General features: G+C 42.6%; 1 protein-coding gene across 2 annotated transcripts in view; it reads left to right on the top strand.

Moving 5' to 3' along the window:
- LOC124046663 (alpha-(1,6)-fucosyltransferase-like) overlaps positions 1–24,252 on the top strand; it is a 149,331-nt gene that overhangs the window by 90,139 nt on the left and 34,940 nt on the right. Inside the window, exon 3 of one of the 2 annotated variants that reach the window (XM_046367304.1) lies at positions 21,739–22,331. In XM_046367304.1, the coding sequence (XP_046223260.1) occupies positions 22,129–22,331 (203 nt within the window). In that variant the 5' untranslated portion in view covers positions 21,739–22,128. Of the gene's footprint in view, positions 1–21,733; positions 22,332–24,252 lie in introns of both variants that reach the window. The other variant, XM_046367302.1, reaches the window with a different exon arrangement.

The raw sequence follows: 24,252 nt of genomic DNA, 5'->3' as shown, positions 1-24,252 counted from the left end.
TTTGACTGGCTCTCCTATTTCACAAGTTGACTGGCTCTCCTATTTCACAAGTTGACTGGCTCTCCTATTTCACAAGTTGACTGGCTCTCCTATTTCACAAGTTGACTGGCTCTCCTATTTCACAAGTTGACTGGCTCTCCTATTTCACAAGTTGACTGGCTCTCCTATTTCACAAGTTGACTGGCTCTCCTATTTCACAAGTTGACTGGCTCTCCTATTTCACAAGTTGACTGGCTCTCCTATTTCACAAGTTGACTGGCTATTTCACAAGTTGACTTTCCATTTCACAAGTTGACTGGCTCTCCTATTTCACAAGTTGACTGGCTCTCCTATTTCACAAGTTGACTGGCTCTCCTATTTCACAAGTTGACTGGCTCTCCTATTTCACAAGTTGACTATTTCACAAGTTGACTGGCTCTCCTATTTCACAAGTTGACTGATTTCACTGGCTCTCCTATTTCACTGACTGGCTCTCCTATTTCACAAGTTGACTGGCTCTCCTATTTCACAAGTTGACTGGCTCTCCTATTTCACAAGTTGACTGGCTCTCCTATTTCACAAGTTGTTGACTGGCTCTCCTATTTCACAAGTTGACTGGCTCTCCTATTTCACAAGTTGACTGGCTCTCCTATTTCAAGTTGACTGGCTCTCCTATTTCACAAGTTGACTGGCTCTCCTATTTCACAAGTTGACTGGCTCTCCTATTTCACAAGTTGACTGGCTCTCCTATTTCACAAGTTGACTTTCCTATTTCACAAGTTGACTGGCTCTCCTATTTCACAAGTTGACTGGCTCTCCTATTTCACAAGTTGACTGGCTCTCCTATTTCACAAGTTGACTGGCTCTCCTATTTCACAAGTTGACTGGACTGGCTCTCCTATTTCACAAGTTGACTGGCTCTCCTATTTATTTCACAAGTTGACTGGCTCTCCTATTTCACAAGTTGACTGGCTCTCCTATTTCACAAGTTGACTGGCTCTCCTATTTCACAAGTTGACTGGCTCTCCTATTTCACAAGTTGACTGGCTCTCCTATTTCACAAGTTGACTGGCTCTCCTATTTCACAAGTTGACTGGCTCTCCTATTTCACAAGTTGACTGGCTCTCCTATTTCACAAGTTGACTGGCTGGCTCTCCTATTTCACAAGTTGACTGGCTCTCCTATTTCACAAGTTGACTGGCTCTCCTGATTTCACAAGTTGACTGGCTCTCCTATTTCACAAGTTGACTGGCTCTCCTATTTCACAAGTTGACTGGCTCTCCTATTTCACAAGTTGACTGGCTCTCCTATTTCACAAGTTGACTGGCTCTCCTATTTCACAAGTTGACTGGCTCTCCTATTTCACAAGTTGACTGGCTCTATTTCCTATTTCACAAGTTGACTGGCTCTCCTATTTCACAAGTTGACTGGCTCTCCTATTTCACAAGTTGACTGGCTCTCCTATTTCACAAGTTGACTGGCTCTCCTATTTCACAAGTTGACTGGCTCTCCTATTTCACAAGTTGACTGGCTCTCCTATTTCACAAGTTGACTGGCTCTCCTATTTCACAAGTTGACTGGCTGACTGGCCTATTTCACAAGTTGACTGGCTATTTCACAAGTTCCAAGTTGACTGGCTCTCCTATTTCACAAGTTGACTGGCTCTCCTATTTCACAAGTTGACTGGCTCTCCTATTTCACAAGTTGACTGGCTCTCCTATTTCACTATTTCACAAGTTGACTGGCTCTCCTATTTCACAAGTTGACTGGCTCTCCTATTTCACAAGTTGACTGGCTCTCCTATTTCACAAGTTGACTGGCTCTCCTATTTCACAAGTTGACTGGCTCTCCTATTTCACAAGTTGACTGGCTCTATTTCCAAGTTGACTGGCTCTCACAAGTTGACTGGCTCTCCTATTTCACAAGTTGACTGGCTATCCTATTTCACAAGTTGACTGGCTCTCCTATTTCACAAGTTGACTGGCTCTCCTATTTCACAAGTTGACTGGCTATCCTATTTCACAAGTTGACTGGCTCTCCTATTTCACAAGTTGACTGGCTCTCCTATTTCACAAGTTGACTGGCTATCCTATTTCACTGCAGGTATATACTTAAAAAGTAGCTACAAATATTCACATTTATTGAAAAACTTCAAAGATATAGTTTCAACGGTGTTGAAAAACCATCCCGTGGCTATTTCCAAATACCCCAGTATACACTATATACAGAATAGCACGTGAGTTTAATGACAATGACCATAGGATTTGACCAGACAGCACAAACAGATCTGGAACGAGTCTTGTATTTTCTGTTCCTGAAGTTAAACGATGTACTGTTTGTTCTCTACTCTTCATTAGGCTTCTGCAAGCTGGTTCTATGACCTGTCATGACCTGTCTCTATTTCAGAGTGGTCACATCATGCTGTTGTCTAGGGGAAGGAAAGGGGGATGAGAGGATGGAGGATGGGGGTGATGCTAGACAGGCTAGTCATTTGTTTCATTATTCTATCATCCTTTAATTGGGGTTCACAAACAGGGAGAAAGGACACACACCTGCAGTGTTGCCTTGTGAAGGTCATCTGTCACATTGGCTGACAGGGAGAGGGAGGGCGTTCGTTGTGAGTTGAGTCAAACTCATTTCAGAACCAGTTCAGATCATAGATGACAATTACAGTTATCACAGTATTACAGTCATTACAGTATTACAGTTATCACATTATTACAGTTATCACAGTATCACAGTTATCACAGCTGTTACAGTTATCACAGTTATCACAGCTGTTACAGTTATCACAGTTATTACTTTGTAAGTCGCTCTGGATAAGAGCGTCTGCTAAATGACTTAAATGTAAAATGTAAAATTACAGCTACTGCAGTTATTACAGTTGTCACAGTATTACAGTTATCACAGCATTGCAGTTAGTACTGTTAATCACAGTTATCACAGTATTAAAGTTATCACAGTTATTACAGCCAGTGCAGTTATTACAACTGTTACAGTTATCACAGCCATTACTGTTATTACAGTATCACAGTTATCAAAGTTATTACAGTTATCACAGCTATCACAGTATTACAGCTATTACAGTTATTACAGCTGTTACAGTTATCACAGTTATTACAGTTATTACAGTACCACTGTTATCACAATGTTACAGCTATTACAGTTTTCACAGCTATCACAGTATTACAGCTATTACAGTTATTACAGCTGTTACAGTTATCACAGTTATTATAGTTGTTACAGTTATTACAGTTTTCACAGTTACTACAGTTTTTACAGTTGTCACAGTTATCACAGTTTTTACAGCGGTTACAGTTATCATAGTTATCACAGATATCACAGTTGTTACAGTTGTTATAGTTATTGCAGCATTACAATTATTACAGTTATTACAGTTGTCACAGTTATCACAGTATTACAGTTATCACAGTCATTACAGTTATTACAGTATCACGGGTATCACAGTTATCACAGTATCACAGTTATCACAGTTATCACAGTTTTTAGTTTTTACAGTTATTACAGTGTCACATGTATCACAGTTATTACAGCTGTTACACTTATTACAGTATTACAGTTATTACAGTATTACAGTTATTACAGCTGTTACACTTATTACAGTATTACAGTTATCACAGCATTGCAGTTATTACAGCTTTCACAGTTATCACAGTATTAAAGTTATCACAGTTATTACAGCCAGTACAGTTATTACAACTGTTACAGTTATCACAGTTATCACAGCCATTACTGTTATTACAGTATCACAGTTATCAAAGTTATTACAGTTATCACAGCTATCACAGTATTACAGCTATTACAGTTATTACAGCTGTTACAGTTATCACAGTTATTACAGTTATTACAGTACCACTGTTATCACAATGTTACAGCTATTACAGTTTTCACAGCTATCACAGTATTACAGCTATTACAGTTATTACAGCTGTTACAGTTATCACAGTTATTATAGTTGTTACAGTTATTACAGTTTTCACAGTTACTACAGTTTTTACAGTTGTCACAGTTATCACAGTTTTTACAGCGGTTACAGTTATCATAGTTATCACAGATATCACAGTTGTTACAGTTGTTACAGTTATTGCAGCATTTCAATTATTACAGTTATTACAGTTGTCACAGTTATCACAGTATTACAGCTGGTACAGTTATTACAGCTGGTACAGTTATCACAGTTATTACAGTTGACACAGTGATCACAGTATTACAGTTATCACAGTCATTACAGTTATTACAGTATCACAGGTATCACAGTTATCACAGTATCACAGTTATCACAGTTATCACAGTTTTTACAGTTTTTATAGTTATTACAGTGTCACATGTATCACAGTTATTACAGCTGTTACACTTATTACAGTATTACAGTTATTACAGTATTACAGTTATTGCAGTTGTTGCAGTTATTACAGTTGTCACAGTTATTACAGCTGTTACAGGTATCACATGTGTCACAATTATTACAGTTATTACAGTTATTGCAGTATTACAGTTGTCACAGTTATTACAGTTATTACAGTTGTTACAGCTGTCACACTTATCGCAGATATTACAGTTATCACAGTTATTACAGCTGTTACAGTTATCACAGATATTACGGTTATCACAGATATTACAGATATTACAGTTATTGCAGTTATTACAGTTATCACAGTTATTACAGTTGTCACAGTTATTACAGTTATTACAGTTGTTACAGCTATTGCAGTACCGTTATTACCATTGTCACAGTTATTACAGTTGTCACAGTTGTCACAGTTATAACAGCTGTTACAGTTATCACAGTTATTACAGTTATCACAGTTATTACAGTTGTTACAGCTATTGCAGTACCGTTATTACCATTGTCACAGTTATTACAGTTGTTACAGCTATTGCAGTACCGTTATTACCATTATTACCCGTATTACCGTTATTACCATTGTCACAGTTATTTCCATTGTTACAGTTATCCTGTTATTTGATCTCTGCCAGACCTCAGCCCATCCTAGAAGTGCTGAATAAAGGTTTTTGAATAGAGTTACTATTATGAGTAACATGGAGTTGGTCCATTTCCTCCATTTAAAATGTCACAGTGTATGAGAGCCTACCCATTTTTCCTTGGCCTGAACAAACACATGCATGGACACACATGCACATACACACACAGGGCAGGCATTCTAATACTGTGGCACACACAAAATATTCTCACACATTCACATACAGAATGCAAATATACAGGCATGCGTGTGTGTGTATCTCTGAGGTCTTGGTTGGGCCAGACAGTAGCCTATATGAGGCCTCTCCTCCCGCTGTAGCCTATATGAGGCCTCTCCTCCCACTGTAGCCTATATGAGGCCTCTCCTCCCACTGTAGCCTATATGAGGCCTCTCCTCCCACTGTAGCCTATATGAGGTCTCTCCTCCCACTGTAGCCTATATGAGGCCTCTCCTCCCACAGTAGCCTATATGAGGCCTCTCCTCCCACTGTAGCCTATATGAGGTCTCTTCTCCCACTGTAGCCTATATGAGGCCTCTCCTCCCACAGTAGCCTATATGAGGCCTCTCCTCCCACTGTAGCCTATATGAGGTCTCTCCTCCCACTGTAGCCTATATGAGGCCTCTCCTCCCACAGTAGCCTATATGAGGCCTCTCCTCCCACTGTAGCATATATGAGGCCTCTCCTCCCACTGTAGCCTATATGAGGCCTCTCCCCCCACAGTAGCCTATATGAGGCCTCTCCTCCCACGGTAGCCTATATGAGGCCTCTCCTCCCACGGTAGCCTATATGAGGCCTCTCCTCCCGCTGTAGCTTATCTCCTCCCTCTGTAGCTTATCTCCTCCCTCTGTAGCTTATCTCCTCCCTCTGTAGCTTATCTCCTCCCTCTGTAACCTATCTCCTCCCGCTGTAGCTTATCTCCTCCCTTCGGCTACTGCGGATCTCCTCCCACAACACACACACACACACACACACACACACACACACACACACACACACACACACACACACACACACACACACACACACACACACACACACACACACACACACACACACACACACACACACCCTCTCGCTTAGAAAACAACCTTAAAGCTTTAAACACCAGATTGGCCTAGCAGGTGCAGCTCACTTAATGTGACATTATTGAATATAAAAATGGATGATGTGAGAAAATCACAAAAGCATCGCGTCCGCTTTGTAATTCTGCATCCATCGACTCTAAATTACCCTGCATAACAACCTGTGTGTGTGTGTGTGTGTGTGTGTGTGTGTGTGTGTGTGTGTGTGTGTGTGTGTGTGTGTGTGTGTGTGTGTGTGTGTGTGTGTGTGTGTGTGTGTGTGTGTGTGTGTGTGTGTGTGTGTGTGTGTGTGCGCGTGCATGTGTGTGGACCCACCTCCCCCTCCCTGGGGACTAGAGCATTGGTGTCTCCCATTCCCCCTTGCTGTAGGTGTGACCTTGTAGAGCAGGTGTAACCAAGAGCCACACACACACACATACTGACACACAAACACACAATGACACACATGCTCGTACCACCAATTGTCACACACACACACACGCACACATACACTCGCACACACAATGTACAGTGATAGCTGGGCGGGAGAGGTAGAGAATAATTAACCCCAGTTTTCAAATGACTAGTCGTTTCTGTGGGAAGATATATAAAGTGATCTGTGCGTTTGAACGAAAGCATAAAGTACCTATTTCACTTCAGGATGTAAAACAGAATAATCTCTGCTGCCACAACTGTTTTGATTATCAAAAGTTATATTTTTTTAATGAGCAGCGCGCAGCCATCTCACGAGTGCATCTGTGACACAAGCACAGGGAAAACAACAACCACAGAGAAAACAACAACCACAGGGAAAACAACAACCACAGAGAAAACAACAACCACAGGGAAAACAACAACCACAGAGAAAACAACAACCACAGAGAAAACACAACAACCACAGAGAAAACAACAACCACAGGGAAAACACAACAACCACAGAGAAAACAACAACCACAGAGAAAACAACAACCACAGAGAAAACAACAACCACAGAGAAAACACAACAACCACAGAGAAAACAACAACCACAGGGAAAACACAACAACCACAGAGAAAACAACAACCACAGAGAAAACACAACAACCACAGGGAAAACACAACAACCACAGGGAAAACAACAACCACAGGGAAAACAACAACCACAGAGAAAACAACAACCACAGAGAAAACAACAACCACAGAGAAAACACAACAACCACAGGGAAAACAACAACAACCACAGAGAAAACACAACAACCACAGAGAAAACAACAACCACAGGGAAAACACAACAACCACAGAGAAAACAACAACCACAGAAAAACACAACAACCACAGAGAAAACACAACAACCACAGGGAAAACAACAACCACAGGGAAAACAACAACCACAGAGAAAACAACAACCACAGGGAAAACAACAACCACAGAGAAAACAACAACCACAGGGAAAACAACAACCACAGAGAAAACAACAACCACAGAGAAAACACAACAACCACAGAGAAAACAACAACCACAGGGAAAACACAACAACCACAGAGAAAACAACAACCACAGAGAAAACACAACAACCACAGGGAAAACACAACAACCACAGGGAAAACAACAACCACAGGGAAAACAACAACCACAGAGAAAACAACAACCACAGAGAAAATAACAACCACAGAGAAAACACAACAACCACAGGGAAAACAACAACAACCACAGAGAAAACACAACAACCACAGAGAAAACAACAACCACAGGGAAAACACAACAACCACAGAGAAAACAACAACCACAGAGAAAACACAACAACCACAGGGAAAACACAACAACCACAGGGAAAACAACAACCACAGGGAAAACAACAACCACAGAGAAAACAACAACCACAGGGAAAACAACAACCACAGGGAAAACACAACAACCACAGGGAAAACAACAACAACCAAAGGGAAAACAACAACCACAGAGAAAACACAACAACCACAGAGAAAACAACAACCACAGAGAAAACAACAACCACAGAGAAAACACAACAACCACAGAGAAAACACAACAACCACAGAGAAAAACAACAACCACAGAGAAAAACAACAACCACAGAGAAAACACAACAACCACAGAGAAAACACAACAACCACAGAGAAAACACAACAACCACAGAGAAAACAACAACCACAGGGAAAACAACAACCACAGAGAAAACAACAACCACAGAGAAAACACAACAACCACAGAGAAAACAACAACCACAGGGAAAACAACAACCACAGAGAAAACAACAACCACAGGGAAAACAACAACCACAGAGAAAACAACAACCACAGGGAAAACAACAACCACAGGGAAAACAACAACCACAGGGAAAACAACAACCACAGAGAAAACAACAACCACAGGGAAAACAACAACCACAGAGAAAACACAACAACCACAGAGAAAACAACAACCACAGAGAAAACAACTACAACAGAGAAAACAACAACCACAGGGAAAACAACAACAGGGAAAACAACAACCACAGAGAAAACAACAACCACAGGGAAAACAACAACCACAGGAAAAACAACAACCACAGGGAAAACAACAACAACCACAGGGAAAACAACAACCACAGAGAAAACACAACAAACACAGAGAAAACAACAACCACAGAGAAAACAACAACCACAGAGAAAACACAACAACCACAGAGAAAACACAACAACCACAGAGAAAACAACAACCACAGAGAAAACACAACAACCACAGAGAAAACACAACAACCACAGAGAAAACACAACAACCACAGAGAAAACACAACAACCACAGAGAAAACAACAACCACAGGGAAAACAACAACCACAGAGAAAACAACAACCACAGAGAAAACACAACAACCACAGAGAAAACAACAACCACAGGGAAAACAACAACCACAGAGAAAACAACAACCACAGGGAAAACAACAACCACAGGGAAAACAACAACCACAGGGAAAACAACAACCACAGGGAAAACAACAACCACAGAGAAAACAACAACCACAGGGAAAACAACAACCACAGAGAAAACACAACAACCACAGAGAAAACAACAACCACAGAGAAAACAACAACCACAGAGAAAACAACAAACAGGGAAAACAACAACCACAGGGAAAACAACAACCACAGAGAAAACAACAAACAGGGAAAACAACAACCACAGGGAAAACAACAACCACAGAGAAAAACAACAACCACAGAGAAAACACAACAACCACAGAGAAAACACAACAACCACAGAGAAAACAACAACCACAGAGAAAACACAACAACCACAGAGAAAACACAACAACCACAGAGAAAACACAACAACCACAGGAAAAACAACAACCACAGAGAAAACACAACAACCACAGGGAAAACAACAACCACAGAGAAAACACAACAACCACAGAGAAAACACAACAACCACAGAGAAAACAACAACCACAGGGAAAACACAACAACCACAGAGAAAACACAACATCCACAGGGAAAACAACAACCACAGAGAAAACAACAACCACAGAGAAAATGCAACAACCACAGGGAAAACAACAACAACCACAGGGAAAACAACAACCACAGGGAAAACACAACAACCACAGGGAAAACAACAACCACAGGGAAAACAACAACCACAGGGAAAACACAACAACCACAGGGAAAACACAACAACCACAGGGAAAACACAACAACCACAGGGAAAACACAACAACCACAGGGAAAACAACAACCACAGGGAAAACACAACAACCACAGGGAAAACAACAACCACAGAGAAAACACAACAACCACAGGGAAAACAACAACCGCAGAGAAAACAACAACAACCACAGGGAAAACAACAACCACAGAGAAAACAACAACAACCACAGGGAAAACAACAACCACAGAGAAAACACAACAACCACAGGGAAAACACAACAACCATAGGGAAAACACAACAACCACAGGGAAAACAACAACCACAGAGAAAACACAACAACCACAGGGAAAACAACAACCACAGAGAAAACACAACAACCACAGGGAAAATGCAACAACCACAGGGAAAACACAACAACCACAGGGAAAACACAACAACCACAGGGAAAATGCAACAACCACAGGGAAAACACAACAACCACAGGGAAAACAACAACCACAGAGAAAACACAACAACCACAGGGAAAACAACAACCACAGAGAAAACACAACAACCACAGGGAAAATGCAACAACCACAGGGAAAACACAACAACCACAGGGAAAACACAACAACCACAGGGAAAATGCAACAACCACAGGGAAAATGCAACAAGCACAGATGCGAATGGTGAAAACAAATGATCTAACGGGATACTTTGCTGGCATAATGTCACAAGCATGATAAGCTTGCCAGTAACTTTTGTTAGACTTGATTGGCATGCGAGCTAGCAAGCTAGCTACCGGTGTGCTAGATTGGTGGTTGCTAGTGTCCTCTAGCTAGCATTTAATAGTAGGAGAAACAAAAAACTATGTTGCGAATTGGACACAGAGCCATGTTTTTTTTGTCCAACCAGATCCAGGAGAAGGTTGTAGCTAGTATATATATCTGTCCTTCGACTGTTGATGGATGTCCAGTTCAGGTCCCAGGCTCCCAATGACTGGTATGATTATTTATTTACAAGTTCATCGCAATTTGCTCCTTAGCTCCATCTGTTCAGTACCTGAGAGCAGACTAGCGATGCGCGGGCGGATTTAGGGTCAGGAAATATTGTGTGGATGAAGGGCGGGTGGGTGGCGGGCAGGTTGACTAAAGAGAAAACAATGCATTAAAAATACATAAATGTAGAAATCTTGTGCAATTTATATCTATAGGCAACATTGAAGTTTTGTATCTGTCGTTAGTGCGTAGCCTCAGCCTAAGCTTTAGGGCTAAACTGTAGCGCACCAAATGCACACCGATTGCCAAATGCTTTTGGGAACTTGGGCAGAAAAAGTCAAGGCAAAAAGGACGATGTCAGAGTTGAATTCAATAAGAGAAAGTTGCGAAATGGAGAGTTTGTAACGGCTGTCGTGGGAAGAAGGATCGGACCAAGGTGCAGCGTGGTAAGTGTTCATGGTTTTTAATAATGATCTAAACTGAACACTGAACAACAAAAACAACAAAGAATCAACCGAAACAGTTCTGTCTGGTGTAACCACACAAAGACTGAAAACAACCACCCCCAAAACACAATGGGAAATATGCACAGGAAATATGGTTCTCAATCAGGGACAACGATTGACAGCTGCCTCTGATTGAGAACTATACCAGGCCAAACACAGAAATAGAAAATCATAGACATACTAACATAGACAACCCACCCAACTCACGCCCTGACCATACTAAAACAAAAGACCAAACAAAGGAACTAAGGTCAGAACGTGACAGAGTTGAAAATAAGGACAAGGGAGGGTCAGAACAGTAATGATTTGGTGAAGTGGTAAAAGTGGATGACAGCAGTGCGGTCTATATTATCTGTGATGATCGTGAGGTGCTATACAAATTCCACAGTCACAAGACGGGGACTTCAACATGGCACGTCAAAGGAACTGTACTGTTCAGATGGGTTCCATGGAATAGTAGCCGAACTGAAATCTGGAAACTGACTGTAGGTCTATAGCCTCTCACATAGCCTAATATAATACCTACTCCTGAAGATTGAAGCATTTCTTGCAGTAAAATAATACACCAAATGCACATTTTGACTCTGGAACAGGAGTGGAGAAATAGTACTTATTTCTTTCACCATCTTGTGAGAATGAATGTGCGGTTAGGGGCCGTCTGTAAAGGTGGCAGTGCTGTCATAAAAGCTTGTAGTATTTCAACCACAAAATATGCATCCAAATTGAACTTACATTTGATCAAAAACATGTAGGGTCGTTTTGACACCTTTATAATTTCCTTAAAACTGGTTAAACTGATGTCATTTGGACATTTTGCACAGAAAATCTTTCCCATTTCTTTATAGCATTTTCTCCCCAGTCCCTAAACGTCTTTGTTGTGGAAGAGAAACATAGATGAAAAAGGAAAGAGAAAACCAGTAATGACAGAAGAGAAGCTGCACCACTCGTTCATCTCAAAGCCCAGGACGGTCCATTTACTTTCTGCTGTGAAAATCATGTGATGAAATCCTGCAATCTCATTGGTGGTTGGCAGGCTGGAGCAGCTGATGGAAGAGCAGCACTGTAACAGCTTGTTTTAAAACAGTCAAATATACACAATTTAACCACACATTTATGGAAATGTTTTATATAATCCTTCAATTATATAATAGCTATTTTGTTGAAAAATAAAATAAAAATACTTTTGACTAGTCACATCACACCCTAATGGACGGGCCGCTACTTCTGTGAAGCCTGTCCTTAGCAGTGCAGGCACAGCAGCTCTGCTCTGGTATGCAGGCTCCTGTTTCAGTGCTGCTCAAATCAAATCAAATTGTATTGGTCACAAACACATGTGTTTAGCAGATGTTATTGTGGGTGTAGCAGAATGCTTGTATACTTCATTGGCTTTGCTGCCTATGATGTCAGTAGAGCCTTACCTCTGTCTCCTATGATGTCAGTAGAGCCTTACCTCTGTCTCCTATGATGTTAGTAGAGCCTTACCTCTGTCTCCTATGATGTTAGTAGAGCCTTACCTCTGTCTCCTATGATGTTAGTAGAGCCTTACCTCTGTCTCCTATGATGTCAGTAGAGCCTTACCTCTGTCTCCTATGATGTCAGTAGAGCCATACCTCTGTCTCCTATGATGTTAGTAGAGCCTTACCTCTGTCTCCTATGATGTCAGTAGAGCCTTACCTCTGTCTCCTATGATGTTAGTAGAGCCTTACCTCTGTCTCCTATGATGTCAGTAGAGCCTTACCTCTGTCTCCTATGATGTCAGTAGAGCCTTACCTCTGTCTCCTATGATGTCAGTAGAGCCTTACCTCTGTCTCCTATGATGTCAGTAGAGCCTTACCTCTGTCCCCTATGATGTCAGTAGAGCCTTACCTCTGTCTCCTATGATGTCAGTAGAGCCTTACCTCTGTCTCCTATGATGTCAGTAGAGCCTTACCTCTGTCTCCTATGATGTTAGTAGAGCCTTACCTCTGTCTCCTATGATGTCAGTAGAGCCATACCTCTGTCTCCTATGATGTTAGTAGAGCCTTACCTCTGTCTCCTATGATGTTAGTAGAGCCTTACCTCTGTCTGCTATGATGTCAGTAGAGCCTTACCTCTGTCTCCTATGATGTCAGTAGAGCCTTACCTCTGTCTCCTATGATGTCAGTAGAGCCTTACCTCTGTCTCCTATGATGTCAGTAGAGCCTTACCTCTGTCTCCTATGATGTCAGTAGAGCCTTACCTCTGTCTCCTATGATGTCAGTAGAGCCTTACCTCTGTCTCCTATGATGTCAGTAGAGCCTTACCTCTGTCTCCTATGATGTCAGTAGAGCCTTACCTCTGTCTCCTATGATAATATATGCCATTTAGCAGACGCTTTTATCCAAAGCGACTTACAGTCATGTGTGCATACATTCTACGTATGGGTGGTCCCGGGAATCGAACCCACTACCCTGGCGTTACAAGCGCCATGCTCTACCAGTAGAGCCTTACCTGCTGAGGCTGCTGAGGGGAGGACGGCTCATAATAATGTCTGAAATGGAGTCAATGTAGTGGTATCAACATGGTTGATGTGTGTGAAGCCATTCCTCCCCTCAGCAAGCTCCACTGGACTAGAGCAACCCCGATCCCTCTGTATCAGCCCCAGCCAACCTCAGCCCTGGACACACACACACACACACACACACGGCAACAATCTGCTGGGCTGGCTTGGCTAACTTACAGTACTGCGGTGGAAGGCACTATTGATGACTTCTCGGTTTGCCTCTCATCCTGGTTTAGTGGTTTAGAGTTAAGCCCTGGAGGTGTAGCGCTGCACTAGTGCACTAAGAGAAGAGAATCCTCTGTGTGTGTGTGTGTGTGTGTGTGTGTGTGTGTGTGTGTGTGTGTGTGTGTGTGTGTGTGTGTGTGTGTGTGTGTGTGTGTGTGTGTGTGTGTCTGTGTCTGTGTCTGTGTCTGTGTCTGTGTCTGTGTGTGTGTGTGTGTGTGTGTGTGTGTGTGTGTGTGTGTGTGTGTGTGTGTGTGTGTGTGTGTCTGTGTGTGTCTGTCTGTCTGTCTGTCTGTCTGTCTGTCTGTCTGTCTGTCTGTCTGTCTGTCTGTCTGTCTGTCTGTCTGTCTGTCTGTCTGTCTGTCTGTCTGTCTGTCTGTCTGTCTGTCTGTCTGTCTGTCTGTCTGTCATGTCTGTCTGTCTGTCTGTTACTGCCTGGCTGGGTTCCCTGCCCTTAATCAGAACACAGCACTGGCATCCTCTATTATCATGAATAACACAACATCCCTTTGGATTCTCAAATGTCACTTCTCTGTAGGAAATGGCAGTGCTCAACCAACCTTGAACTGCAGCCAAAATGCAAGATTCCCACCAAAGCAAATGTCATTTTTCGACCGAGAAATAAACATTCATATCAGGGATGGGGAGATGTGTGGTGGGGGAGGGGTGTAGGTCAAGTTTTTTACTGAGGATATCTTACGAGGGGTGTGCTACCTGGAGAATAGATGAATGAACAGAACAGAGCTCATGGCTGAGCCCTGGGTGGGTGTGGACTGTGGCGGTTCCATCACTGTTATAGAATCCCCATGAGAGACAGAGGTTCCATCACTGCTGTTATAGAGAGACATACTTATACTCCTCTGCTTTAGAATCACATAAGGACAAGGTAGCCTTGTTTCTTACTATGCAGCATTGCATCATTATCTAACCTATACTGAGTATCATATTTTCAAAGCGAGAGAGAGAAAGAGAAATGGGAGAGAGATAAAGATAGAAAGAGAACAAATGGGCTGCTCAGTAAAGCTAACTTTGATTAGGTTGCCAAAAGATGTCTTCCTTCCTACTCTCTCTCCTTCTGCTGAATATTGATAAAGGCTAATATTTATAAAAGATGCAGTTCCTGTTTCCTGGTTACTGCTCTTCTCTTTGAGTGTGAGGCTAAACTGGGGCTCAGTGCTGTACTCAGCTCAATTATTCATTGGCTGAGAGAGACAGAACAAACAGAATTTGATTCCACCATTGACTGAGAGATGCAGAGCAAACTGAATCAGAAGCACCCATTGGCTGAGAGGTAGACACAACGATTATCAGACTATGCCATTGGATAAGAGAGGGAGAATGAACTGAATCAGACTGCCATTGGCTGAGAGAGAAAGACCTTAAGTCACATCATCAAATGATCATTAAAATGTAGCGTTTAATTTGATCACCTTGTATTTCAAGGCCTACCTTCAAAATCAGTGACTATTTGCTTGTCATCATGGAAAAATCAAAAGAAATGAGCCAAGACCTCAGAAAAAAAATTGTAGACCTCCACCAGTCTGGTTCATCCTTGGGAGCAATTTCCAAACACCTGAAGGTACCACGTTCATCTGTACAAACAATAGTACGCAACTATATACACCATGGGACCACGCAGCCGTCATACCACTCAGGAAGGAGATGCGTTCTGTCTCCTAGAGATGAACGTACTTTGGTGCGAAAAGTGCAAATCAATCCCAGAACAACAGCAAAGGACCTTGTGAAGATGTTGGAGGAAACAGGTACAAAAGTATCAAAATCCACAGTAAAATGAGCCCTATGTCGACATGGAGCGGCAGGTAGCCTAGTGGTTAGAGCGTTGGACTTGTAACCGAATGGTTGCAACATCAAATCCCAGAACTGACAAGGTAGAAATCTGTCGTTCTGCTCCTGAACAAGGCAGTTAATCCATTGTTCCTAGGCCGTCATTGAAATAAGAATTTGTTCTTAACTAACCTGCCTAGTTAAATAAAAAATAAAAATAAACAGCCTGAAAGGCCACTCAGCAAGGAAGAAGAAGAAGAAGAAGAAGAAGAAGAAGAAGAAGAAGAAGAAGAATAAGAAGCCACTGCTCCAAAACCGCCATAAAAAAAGCCAGACCATGGTTTGCAACTTCACATGGGAACAAAGATTGTAGTTTTTGAAGAAATTTCCTCTGGTCTGATGAAACAAAAATATTACTGTTTGGCCATAATGACCATTGTTATGTTTGGAGGAAAAAGGGGGAGGCTTGCAAGCCGAAAAACACCATCCCAACCGTAAAGCACAGGGGATGGCAGCATCATGTTGTGGGGGTGCTTTGCTGCAGAAGGGACTGGTGCACTTCACCAAATAGATGGCAACATGAGGAATGAAAATGATGTGAATATATTGAAGCAACATCTCAAGACATCAGTCAGGAAGTTAAAGCTTAGTCGCAAATGGGTCTTCCAAATGGACAATGACCCCAAGCATACTTCCAAAGTTATGGCTTAAGGACAACAAAGTCAAGGTATTGGAGTGGCCATCACAAAGCCCTGACCTCAAACCCATAGAAAATTTGTGGGCAGAACTGAAAAAGCGTGTGAGAGCAAGGAAGCGTACAAACCTGACTGGGCCAAAATTCACCCAACTTATTGTGGGAAGCTTGTGGAAGGCAACCCGAAACGTTTGACCCATGTTAAACAATCTAAAGGCAATGCTACCAAATACTAATTGAGTGTATGTAAACTTCTGACTCACTGGGAATGTGATGAAAGAAATAAAAGCTGAACTAAATTATTTTCTCTGCTATTATTCTGACATTTCACATTCTTAAAATAAAGTGGTGATCCTAACTGACCTAAGACAGGGAATTTTTACTAGGATTAAATGCCAGGAATTGTGAAAAACTGAGGTTAAATGTATTTGGCTATGTTAACTTCTGACTTCAACTGTAGATACTCTGAGAAAATTAATCCAATCTGTCCCAGATACAGACAGACAGTTGTGTAATATAGACTGTACTGACTAGTGTCCTGTCCAGAGGGTGTACTTGTAAATGTACTTGTACATCAAGCCACCTCACACTACAGAAATAGCAGATAGGCTCCTGCACTATAGCCATATTTACGGTACAGACTGTACGTATGGTACAGACTGTACGTATGGTACAGCGTATGGTACAGACTGTACGTATGGTACAGCGTATGGTACAGACTGTACGTATGGTACAGCGTATGGTACAGACTGTACGTATGGTACAGCGTATGGTACAGACTGTATGTATGGTACAGCGTATGGTACAAACTGTATGTATGGTACAGACTGTACGTATGGTACAGCGTATGGTACAGACTGTACGTATGGTACAGCGTATGGTACAGACTGTACGTATGGTACAGCGTATGGTACAAACTGTATGTATGGTACAGACTGTACGTATGGTACAGCGTATGGTACAGACTGTACGTATGGTACAGCGTATGGTACAGACTGTACGTATGGTACAGCGTATGGTACAGACTGTACGTATGGTACAGCGTATGGTACAGACTGTTCGTATGGTACAGCGTATGGTACAAACTGTACGTATGGTACAGCGTATGGTACAGACTGTAAGTATGGTACAGCGTATGGTACAGACTGTATGTATGGTACAGACTGTACGTATGGTACAGCGTATGGTGCAGACTGTACGTATGGTACAGCGTATGGTACAGACTGTATGTATGGTACAGACTGTACGTATGGTACAGCGTATGGTACAGACTGTATGTATGGTACAGACTGTACGTATGGTACAGCGTATGGTACAGACTGTACGTATGGTACAGCGTATGGTACAGACTGTACGTATGGTACAGCGTATGGTACAGACTGTATGTATGGTACAGACTGTACGTATGGTACAGCGTATGGTACAGACTGTACGTATGGTACAGCGTATGGTACAGACTGTACGTATGGTACAGCGTATGGTACAGACTGTATGTATGGTACAGACTGTACGTATGGTACAGCGTATGGTACAGACTGTACGTATGGTACAGCGTATGGTACATACTGTATGCATGGTACAGACTGTACGTATGGTACAGCGTATGGTACAGACTGTACGTATGGTACAGCGTATGGTACAGACTGTGCATATGGTACAGCGTATGGTTCATAATGTACGTATGGTACAGCGTAGAGAGAGAGAGAGAGAGAGAGAGAGAGAGAGAGAGAGAGAGAGAGAGAGAGAGAGAGAGAGAGAGAGAGAGAGAGAGAGAGGGAGAGAGGGAGAGAGAGAGAGATGAAAACTGTCTGCTAAACTCATTGCCAGACAAATGGACAGACGGACAGACAGTGAGGTTAGCATTAGCTGCTGGGCTCACTACACTCACTTCCAGACAGAGAGTGAGAACAAACTGCAATCAGAAGGACAGAGGTGAATGCTAGCTGCTAGCCTCCCCAGGCTCCCTCACAAGGCAGCAGCCATCGCTGTCTGACAGGCAGGCATTATGACAGCACCAAGCAGGCAGCAGAAGGTCAGTCTATTGATTCATTCATTAAGTCTACCCTTTGATTGCCTCGGCCAAAAGCACTATCATACCCCCCAAAACCTCCCCTGTTATTGTAATGGTGAGAGTCCAGCATGTCTTGGGGGTATGATATAAAATGCTAACCTCCCCTGTTATTGTGATGGTGAGAGTCCAGCATGTCTTGGGGGTATGATATAAAATGCTAACCTCCCCTGTTATTGTGATGGTGAGAGTCCAGCATGTCTTGGGGGTATGATATAAAATGCTAACCTCCCCTGTTATTGTAATGGTGAGAGTCCAGCATGTCTTGGGGGTATGATATAAAATGCTAACCTCCCCTGTTATTGTGATGGTGAGAGTCCAGCATGTCTTGGGGGTATGATATAAAATGCTAACCTCCCCTGTTATTGTAATGGTGAGAGTCCAGCATGTCTTGGGGGTATGATATAAAATGCTAACCTCCCCTGTTATTGTAATGGTGAGAGTCCAGCATGTCTTGGGGGTATGATATAAAATGCTAACTTCCCCTGTTATTGTAATGGTGAGAGGTTAGCTTGTTTTGGGGGTATGATGTTTGTGTGTCTGTAACTTTCTCACTCATTATTCATGATTCATTCAGGATGATCTGTAATCATGGTAACATCCACATTATTGTAGAAGTGTTTAGAAACATATTATTATTTACAATAAAAGTGACTCCAAAATGACACAATACATTATTTACCATTTAATTTCTGTTGTGCACAAAATAACCTGAAACACAACCAAAACAAAGAGCAAATGCATCCAACACGTGTAAACATCGCAAGCTTGATGTAGTCATTGTGTGCAATGAATATGGGAACAAATACTAAACTTTTCACTACTTTAATACACATATACTGTAAGTGAATTTGTCTAAATACTTTTGCTCCCCTAAGATTTCTAAACGGTTCACCAGATATGGATGAATATAACCTCAAATTAAAGTCATTATTTGATTTCCAATCTATCCTCCATACTCCAAACCTTTGGAGCCCTGAAAAATCAGAATAAAAATGATATAATAATTTTAAAAATAATGTAAAACAAAGTGCACTGGGCCTTTACTAGTCAGTCCTGTATTAGAGTCCTGTATTAGAGTTCTCTGTTAGAGTCCTGTATTAGAGTCCTGGGTTAGAGTCCTGTATTAGAGTTCTCTATTAGAGTCCTGTATTAGAGTCCTGTATTAGAGTTCTCTATTAGAGTCCTGTATTAGAGTCCTGTATTATAGTTCTCTGTTAGAGTCCTGTATTAGAGTCCTGGGTTAGAGTCCTGTATTAGAGTTCTCTGTTAGAGTCCTGTATTAGAGTCCCGGGTTAGAGTCTTGTATTAGAGTTCTCTATTAGAGTCCTGTATTAGAGTTCTCTGTTAGAGTCCTGTATTAGAGTCCTGGATTAGAGTCCTGTATTAGAGGAGCAATATATAGCCGTCTGTACCTCGTGCCCCAACAAAATGTTCACTTTCACTTACTAGGTTGAAGTAACTTAAATGAATTGAACTCAACGTGACATTTTGAATGGACTTTATGAAATATGTCAAGGCAGCAGGGTAACTTTTTTAAGTTGACTCAACCAATATTTGACATTGTATCCACACAGAAATCTGTATCTAGTCTGTAATCAAGAAAGAATAATCAGCAGTATCTATAATAAATCCTTTGTCCTCCAAGAGAGGGAGGAGGAGGATCCCTCTCCATTTACAGACACACAGACTCCTCCACATTGAACCCAGTTGTATTATGAGATAGGGGAACTACCGGCAGCTGCATTTATTCTATTCTCACTTCTCTCTCACAGGCTGTTAGCTGTTGGTTGTGCTCTGTTCACTTGTGGGCTTTTGTTGCGCTCAGTGGAAATGTGCTCTGTTGAGAGGTGGTGGGTTTGTATAGTGTTCTGTTGAGAGGTGGTGGGTTTGTATAGTGTTCTGTTGGTGGGTTTGTGTAGGTTTCTGTTGAGAGGTGGTGGGTTTGTGTAGGTTTCTGTTGAGAGGTGGTGGGTTTGTGTAGGTTTCTGTTGAGAGGTGGTGGGTTTGTATTGTGTTCTGTTGAGAGGTGGTGGGTTTGTGTAGGTTTCTGTTGAGAGGTGGTGGGTTTGTATTGTGTTCTGTTGAGAGGTGGTGGGTTTGTGTAGGTTTCTGTTGAGAGGTGGTGGGTTTGTATAGTGTTCTGTTGAGAGGTGGTGGGTTTGTGTAGGTTTCTGTTGAGAGGTGGTGGGTTTGTGTAGGTTTCTGTTGAGAGGTGGTGGGTTTGTATAGTGTTCTGTTGAGAGGTGGTGGGTTTGTGTAGGTTTCTGTTGAGAGGTGGTGGGTTTGTGTAGGTTTCTGTTGAGAGGTGGTGGGTTTGTATTGTGTTCTGTTGAGAGGTGGTGGGTTTGTATTGTGTTCTGTTGAGAGGTGGTGGGTTTGTGTTGTGTTCTGTTGAGAGGTGGTGGGTTTGTGTTGTGTTCTGTTGAGAGGTGGTGGGTTTGTGTTGTGTTCTGTTGAGAGGTGGTGGGTTTGTGTTGGTTTCTGTTGAGAGGTGGTGGGTTTGTGTAGGTTTCTGTTGAGAGGTGGTGGGTTTGTATTGTGTTCTGTTGAGAGGTGGTGGGTTTGTGTTGTGTTCTGTTGAGAGGTGGTGGGTTTGTATTGTGTTCTGTTGAGAGGTGGTGGGTTTGTATTGTGTTCTGTTGAGAGGTGGTGGGTTTGTATTGTGTTCTGTTGAGAGGTGGTGGGTTTGTGTTGTGTTCTGTTGAGAGGTGGTGGGTTTGTGTTGTGTTCTGTTGAGAGGTGGTGGGTTTGTATTGTGTTCTGTTGAGAGGTGGTGGGTTTGTGTTGTGTTCTGTTGAGAGGTGGTGGGTTTGTGTTGGTTTCTGTTGAGAGGTGGTGGATTTGTGTAGGTTTCTGTTGAGAGGTGGTGGGTTTGTGTAGGTTTCTGTTGAGAGGTGGTGGGTTTGTGTTGGTTTCTGTTGAGAGGTGGTGGGTTTGTGTTGGTTTCTGTTGAGAGGTGGTGGGTTTGTGTAGGTTTCTGTTGAGAGGTGGTGGGTTTGTGTAGGTTTCTGTTGAGAGGTGGTGGGTTTGTATAGTGTTATGTTGAGAGGTGGTGGGTTTGTGTACTGCTCTGTAGCGAAGTAGATAATGTTGAACGATGGGTCTATGTAGTGTTCAGTGGATTAGTGGGCTTCTCTGTTAACTGCTGAGGGGCTCCTGACTCCTGGTTTATCTGGTGAAAGGAGGAGAGGAAAGGAAGGGAAGGTTGGGAGGAAGAAGATAAGGGCAGTGGTTTCATACTGAGTTTATCAGTGAATCTCCCTAACCTGACTGCTTTGTTTTCCCTTAGAGCAGACGACCACTGAGAGCCAGAGAGACTGAGCCGTCTGCCAGTCAGTCAGAGGACTGCAGAGACACAGAGGGTGACACCAGTGAGCTGGCCAGACTACCAGAGCCCGGCTCAGCACAAGCCCAAACCAGCCTAGCCCAAAGAGGGCCCACCCAAGAAGGCAGGCCACAACAATGGACCTCAACGCATCCTAACCCCCTGCAGGAACCATAGCCATGCATTAACTAACCCCACCAACCAAACCCCAACTGGACCACGCTCACCTCCTCCGTTCTCCCTCCACCCTACACCCTCCATCGCCGTTCTCACCATGCTTCAGAGCCTATTGTGACGGGAGTGCTGCTCACCCCCCCATCCCTCACCCCTCCACCCCAGAGACCCCAGAGGGGTGAAAGATGCGGCCATGGGCAGGTTCGTGGCGCTGGATTATGCTGGTGCTCCTTGCGTGGGGTACACTGCTGTTCTACATCGGAGGACACCTGGTTAGGGACAGCGAGCATCCGGAGAGATCCAGCAGAGACCTGTCCAAGATCCTGGCCAAGCTGGAGAGACTGAAACAGCAGAATGAGGACCTGAGACGCATGGCTGAGACACTCAGGTGAGACGCATGGCCATGATTAACTGACACAGACTTGAGTGTGGCTTTCTGTCCATTTCTGTCTTTCTCGGTCTCTGTCTCTCTTTCTCTCTGTCTCTCTCTTTCTCTGTGTCTCTCTCTTTTTCTCTCTGTTTCTCTCTCTTTCTTTGTCTCTCTCTTTCTCTTTGTTTCTCTCTGTCTCTCTTTCTCTCTGTCTCTCTCTTTCTCTGTGTGTCTCTCTCTTTCTTTGTCTCTCTCTTTCTCTCTCTTTCTCTCGGTCTCTCTCTTTCTCTTTGTTTCTCTCTGTCTCTCTTTCTCTCTGTGTCTCTCTTTCTTTCTGTCTCTCTCTTTCTCTCTGTGTCTCTCTCTTTCTTTCTCTCTCTCTCTTTCTCTCTGTCTCTCTCTTTCTCTGTCTCTCTCTTTCTTTGTGTCTCTCTCTTTCTCTCTGTGTCTCTCTCTTTCTGTGTCTCTCTCTTTCTCTCTGTGTCTCTCTTTCTTTCTGTCTCTCTCTTTCTCTGTGTCTCTCTCTTTCTGTGTCTCTCTCTTTCTCTTTCTTTCTCTCGGTCTCTCTCTTTCTCTTAGTTTCTATCTGTCTCTGTGTCTCTGTGTCTCTCTGTCTCTCTCTCTGTGTATCTCTGTGTCTCTCTTTCTCTCTGTGTCTCTCTTTCTTTCTGTTTCTCTTTCTCTTTCTCTTTCTGTGTCTCTCTCTTTCTTTCTTTTTGTTTCTTTATCTGTTTCTATCTGTCTCTGTGTCTCTGTGTCTCTCTGTCTTTCTCTCTGTGTATCTCTGTGTCTCTCTTTCTCTCGGTCTCTCTCTTTCTCTCTCTTTCTCTCGGTCTCTCTCTTTCTCTTTGTTTCTATCTGTCTCTGTGTCTCTCTATGTCTCTCTTTCTCTCTGTGTATCTCTGTGTCTCTCTGTTTTTCTCGACTCTCTTTTTTTTCATTCTCTCTCTCACCTCTCTCTCACTCCGCTTCTTCTTTTCTTTCCCTGCCTTCTATATCACAACTCTCTTCGTTCACCGTAAGATTGTATTTAAGTCTGTTGCTTAAAAGGCTGGATTATAATGTATACTTTTCAAATGGAAAGTGATGTTCTAGTGTGAGATGGCATGTTGTTATACATATGATGGACAGGGTGCCAACATGGACTGATGGTCTGTGTCTGAAGACCAGGAGAAAAGTTGTTCTGTTATCTCACTAGTCATACGCCATGTTATGGCCCTCAAAGCATATGGCATATCAATTTATTCCAGCCTGAATGAAATGCCTGTCACTTGTTCACTGATACGGTCCGTTTTAACGATTCAAAAGGTTGTTCAAATTTAAGAAAGTGATGTGAAGACAGAAATGGTTTTTACAGCGAAGCCTGAGGTGTGAGCAGATTTTAGACACATTCATACATTTACGCTCACACTTACACTGGCACCTTCACACTTACACTTACACTGGCACGCTCACACTTACACTGGCACGCTCACACTTACACTGGCACGCTCACACTTACACTGGCACGCTCACACTTACACTGGCACGCTCACACTTACACTGGCACGCTCACACACAGACATTCGCCCATTACACACACACACACCCTCTCTTTGTCTCGCTTTTTCCTTAAATTTCCCTCTCACAAACGGGAATGTACATAAGCACGCATGATTCCATTGTACTTAGGGGGTTAGGGTTAAGGTTAGGGTTAAGGTTGTGCTGTATTGAATGAGAGAGAGCGTGAATCTAAGGTCTGGTCTACGCTGATATAAGGTACGTATTATGTAAAACTGATCCTAGACCTGATAAGCAGCTCCTACCCAGAGCCAGCAGTAGTACTAGTAGTAGTAGGTGTAGTAGTAGTAATAGTATTATTAATAGAAATGGTAATAGTAATAGTAATGGTAATAGTAGTATTAGTTAAGCAGCTCCTACCCAGAGCTAGTAGCAGTAG

This window comes from Oncorhynchus gorbuscha, linkage group LG10, assembly GCF_021184085.1.
Source record: "Oncorhynchus gorbuscha isolate QuinsamMale2020 ecotype Even-year linkage group LG10, OgorEven_v1.0, whole genome shotgun sequence".
Taxonomy (NCBI): Eukaryota; Metazoa; Chordata; class Actinopteri; order Salmoniformes; family Salmonidae; genus Oncorhynchus; species Oncorhynchus gorbuscha.
This window is presented reverse-complemented; position numbering and strand designations above follow the sequence as displayed.